We start from the raw sequence: 5,328 nt of genomic DNA, 5'->3' as shown, positions 1-5,328 counted from the left end.
CTCGATATTAAACCTACCATTTTTTAGGGGAATATATCACAATATAGTCATTTTTAGGGGAATATATCATAATATAGTCATTGAGAAATCTTTTTACGTTCTTGTTACTTAGAGCACCGGAGATAAAATTAATGAAGAGTCAAACAAAGCTTCGGGGTTCGAGTTTTAAGATAAAAGAAGTAAGCTCATGCTGACCAAGGATTTGTGTAGTAATTGTATTGTACATATCTTGTTCTGACCCCCAAAAAAGTAATTTGGGAACTTAAAGGTATTTGTTCGAACGCAACTTAAAATTATTTCCTTATCGTAGTTTTATTTGCGCTTTTTGATTAGTATGTTAACACTTTCATTTAAAGTTAAAATTCTACATTGAACAAAATTTTCGTCTGCAGTTTACCAGTAATTAGCAGCCTGAAATTATACTGAATTTGTGGTAAATTATTTTGGTTTCTTGTTCATTTTACAAGAAAGAATAGAGAAAAAACAAGATTAAGAATATTTCTGTTATATTGTCCATGAAACCTGGGAACAGTATATCTATGTTCCTGATGAAACAAAAGCCACGAAGAAGCTACTGTTGCTCTTGTATTTTTTTTATTTTCTTCTAAATTATTATTATCTATCTAAATGTATCTATCTATCTTCCTGTCGAGGATTGGACTCATTTTGAGTGTAGAAACTCCAGCGTGATGAGCAGCTTAAAACTTTCAAGTATGTACAGTGAAATGAAATCTGTAATACAAAGATCCTGGTCATTGAAGGTCTAGGGCATATGTATAGCTAGTAATATACGTCCTTGGTCCCTTTCTGTTACCCAAAATTAGGCTGATTTTCATCTCGCGTAAATATGACTAAAGCCCTCAAAACTCCTAGCTGAAACCCCTGTTGTTTACATAAGACAATGTTTGACATGCCCTTTTTGAATTATCAATCAGCATGCTAAAGTGCCCTTTTCATGATTGGCTCCCTGCCCTTTTGAAATCCTAGCTGGAACACTGTGTATATACAGTTGTAATGAAAATGTAAGATGGTCTAAATTAGTTGCGGAGTATTGTTGACACGCTGGCAGCTTGAATAGCGTGTGGAAAATGTTCCACTGACAAGGAAGCTCAAATATCTGGAGGTAAGGTTTTCCAAAATATGTAAGTGGCATGTATGAATGAATATTTGAAACAGTCCAGTTTAATAGGTTTTTATCCACGGGTCCTAGTGTTGTGGAAATGGAGCAGGTGGTGAACAGTAACTTCTACAACACTGTTCAGAATCTTGTAGAATATTACAACTCTGTTTCTTGCTCTCCTAAGTTCTAGTAGTCCCAACCTAGTTGTTTTATCATGTTCATGACACAGCAGGGGTCCCCTGTAAAGTAATCCCCAGTGACAAATCGAGCAGCCTGGCGCTGTACATTTTCTTATTGCTGGTTTGAATTAGGGTAAATTGATCATGTAATCAGAGGATGTCGTTGTCTTTTGTTTATGGTTCATAAGTGCTTCTTGTTTCTCGTTTTTTATATAGATTAGACCGTTGGTTTTCCTGTTTGAATGGTTTTACACTAGTAATTTTTGGGGCCCTTTATAGCTTGCTGTTCGGTGTGAGCCAAGGCTCCGTGTTGAAGACTGTACTTTGACCTATAATGGTTTACTTTTATAAATTTTGACTTGGATGGAGAGTTGTCTCATTGGCACTCATACTACATCTTTTATATCTATATATGTCAATTGAATATTGTATAGCTAAAGAAAAAGAAAGTATATTGTATTGCAACATACTTTAAAAATAAAGGGATATATTACAGCATAGATTGTTATAGTTTGTCAATATCTAAATTGTATTAACAAACCATGTCTCTTGGTGGTAAGCTGGCAAAAATGGAGAAATGTTATGGGCAAGAAATCCCTTACCTTTGTATTTTGCATACATGTATTCCACTAACAAGGGATTCGAATGGACGTTTTTATTGTAAATTGGTCATCAACATCTTTTAACACTGGGCTTTTGTAGTGAACAGATGGAGGAAAACCATGAAAACTGTGCAAAACTAGTCACAAATATTAGAAATAAATTTTAAGAATGTAATTTCAAATTAAACACAAAAATAACAAAAACATGAATTTATAATTAAAAATTATGTCAAAATGGCAAACCCACTTTGGTTGTTGGCTTCAGTTGTGCACCAGCCAGACACTGCATGAATTTTGCAAGAAATGTCAAGAAAATATTACTTTTTTGGAAGTATTTAATACTTCTACAACTATTAGAAATATAGGTAATTGATAAGAGTTATTGATATTTTGCCAATTTTTTTTACATGGCCAAGGAATCTAAATTCAATGGCTTATAATATATATGAAAAAATTATGCTATGTCTGTCACAGAGTTCATGAAAAGTCATGGTCCCAAGGTTTTGACCCCCAAATTGTGCAAAGGATCGACATAATTTTGGTAATTAGAAATAGAAATAACAGTGAAGACCAGCAGATTTTCTTCAAGGATCATGAGAGACAAAAAGATTTCCAGAACTCCTCTAGGAGTATAATTCTTGTTATAAACAATAACACCCAACCATATCACAAATACAGAGGTCAACTGAGAGAGATACAGTTGCTCTGGATTTTTAAAGTAGTGATTAGGATATAACTTCTGAAAGTCTCTTCCTTCTGTAATGGTATACATAAATATCTGCTATCAGATATCATTTTAATTCATAATTTCGTGTATTTGATGACGGATGAAATGTATTAAATGAAAAGTTCTTGAATTGGAAGTTTCTTTCCCCTATGAATTGAAAATGACAGTCCACTACCTAAGGCTAAGGATTTTAGAATAAGGTCACACCAGTTTGAACTCAGTTCCTTTCAACTTCCAGCAAGTAATTGTTTTACAGATAACTATGTTTTCAGTAAAATGATATTTCACTTTAATATTGGTATCGTTTTCAGATACATACCACCCCATAGAATTTACTTTAAAAAATTGAATGAAAAACATTCACTTCCTGAGACGAATTAATACAGTTTGGAAATAAAGAATATGTAATGTTTAACAAAAAAAAAGAACAAATTACACTATACTATTGCACAGCCTTCCACAACTTTGTTGTCAGGGGTTAAATAACTTGTTCATCAGTATTCACTATTAAAAAATTGAAGCAACTAGCCTGATGCTCATTTTTAGAAAATTTTGAATATTGGCCTGTATTTAAAATACTTACAGGCCCAATAAAAATTTTCAAGCCTGGGTAGGTTGACCTGTGATCAATTGTGAAGACCGGTGTCATGCACTCTGGTTAAAAGATTTTTATTAAAATTCTAAAAAAAAACTAAAATAAAATTCTTGTGCCCTAAACAATACATATTTATATTGAGAATCATCAATATGTAAGATATAGGTTTGTTATTATTTAGATCTTACTCTATTTTGAATTAACCTTCAGCAATATTTTCTGCTTTTACAATATACTTACTCATTTTCTTCCAGACTGAAGAATGTCGAAGAAAAGACATCTCCCTGATTGGATGGTCTTATGCAAGAGTAGGAAGATGGAGGAAATGCAAGAAGAAGTGAATAAAAAAAATGATGAAAAAGTGCAGAAAAGGAAGGAAGATATCATTAAACAGAAAAACACAAAGTTTGATAAAGCATTACAATCTGCAAAACAAAAATTCAAAGAGGAAAAGAAAGAAGCAACTTCACAAGTATTTGATCAAATAATGAACGAACAGACAAAAGAAATGAAGTTTGAAGGCAAACTAATATATTCCTCTCATACAAATGATTGTAACATGCTATGTGAAGATATTGAAATGGCTCTGTGTGATTTAACTGAGGCTTTTGTTGGATTTGATATGGAATGGCCAGTGTCATATAAAGTAGGAAAAGAAGATAAGACAGCTCTAATACAGATATGTACAGCTCCAGATACTTGTTATTTGTTCCATATATCATGCATGGGTTGTATACCTTCCAATCTCAAAAGTTTGCTTTTAAATAAACATATTAAAAAAGTGGGCATGAACATTGAATCAGATATTTGGAAACTTGAAAGAGATTATGATATACATGTTATTGATATCATAAAAAATAGCATGGAGGACATTGGAGTGTTAGCTAATAAAATATTAGGCTGTAAGGAAAATTGGAGCTTAGAGGGTTTGGTCAAGCATCTTTTTAATCACAAAATAAACAAGGATCCTATTTTGAGAAAAGGTGATTGGTCAAAATATCCATTGTCAGAGGAACAAAAATGTTATGCAGCAACTGATGCTTATGTTTCTTATAAGGTATATGAAAAGTTAGTGAACATGTGAACAAGTGATTTGTAAGTGCTGATTTATTTATCAAATGTTCAGAAAGTCTACTCAAACTAATTTATTGTTATATTATTTATTGATATTAATACAAATTTCTATTGATAACTGTATTAGTTTATTTTGATAGCTATATAATAAAGTTAATTTTTTAAATCAAGTTATTTTGTGTGTGAAAAGGGAGATAATTCAATATTCACAGTTATAAATTACTGGTATAAATTTTTAAAGGGATGATTATGTCTAAGATGACTTTAGGGGAAAGGGGAAGGGACAAGAAAATCTTTGTCCTATAGTTGAAAGCTATATTTCGACCCCTTGCTTTTTTATGTAATTGAGTTGCTTTTTCTTTGATGCTTACTCAAAATATTGAAAATAAAGGCCAAACTAGATACCATAAGTAGAAAACCAGTTTTAAAAATGACAAAAACAAGTCTATAAAAAACATCAAAGAAATCTTAACAGTGAACAACACAAACTCCACCAAAAACAGGGGTTATCTTAGGTGCTCTGGGAGGGTATGCAGATCCTGCTCCACATGTGGCACCCATCCTGTTGCTGATGTAAGTAAACATTTTGGTGATTAGTCTTAATTTTGATGAAGTCACATTCCAGGAAAAGAGGACAAAATTGTATTAATGATAATTGGAACATATCATAGTCATTTAGTTCTTATCTGAGTCTAACTAAGGTAAAAGGGTCTTGCATTTTTAATAAATACTGGTACATATATTTGTAATCCAAAATGGGAATTGCAGAAAGTAGAGGCTCCAAAAGCCTGTATCAACAAGCATTCTGAGAGTATTCCATGACAATACATAGTCCCCTACCGTTTAATAATTCATTGTACTGGAACAAAATGCTAACTTGATCTATAACTTGACAAGGTGTAAACAATATAACAAATACCAAGTCAATATCTTCAAGCATGAAAAGTGTGGAAAACTGATTATTTAAGTGAATTTTCTAAGTCCAAGGACCATAACTCTGCACAAAATCATCAAACTGGAACAAATTTGAA

General features: G+C 32.2%; 1 protein-coding gene across 1 annotated transcript; it reads left to right on the top strand.

The window, feature by feature from the left end:
- The first annotated feature begins 331 nt into the window (after positions 1–331).
- LOC127711785 (bifunctional 3'-5' exonuclease/ATP-dependent helicase WRN-like) lies at positions 332–4,463 on the top strand. The gene is made up of 2 exons (XM_052217923.1): positions 332–433; positions 3,478–4,463. The coding sequence occupies exon 2, from the start codon at positions 3,486–3,488 to the stop codon at positions 4,305–4,307; it is 822 nt and encodes a 273-aa protein (XP_052073883.1). The 5' UTR covers positions 332–433; positions 3,478–3,485; the 3' UTR covers positions 4,308–4,463.
- The last annotated feature ends 865 nt before the right edge of the window (positions 4,464–5,328 follow it).

The sequence above is a fragment of the Mytilus californianus genome, unplaced genomic scaffold, assembly GCF_021869535.1.
Source record: "Mytilus californianus isolate M0D057914Y unplaced genomic scaffold, xbMytCali1.0.p SCAF_8, whole genome shotgun sequence".
Lineage (NCBI taxonomy): Eukaryota > Metazoa > Mollusca > Bivalvia > Mytilida > Mytilidae > Mytilus > Mytilus californianus.
This window is presented reverse-complemented; position numbering and strand designations above follow the sequence as displayed.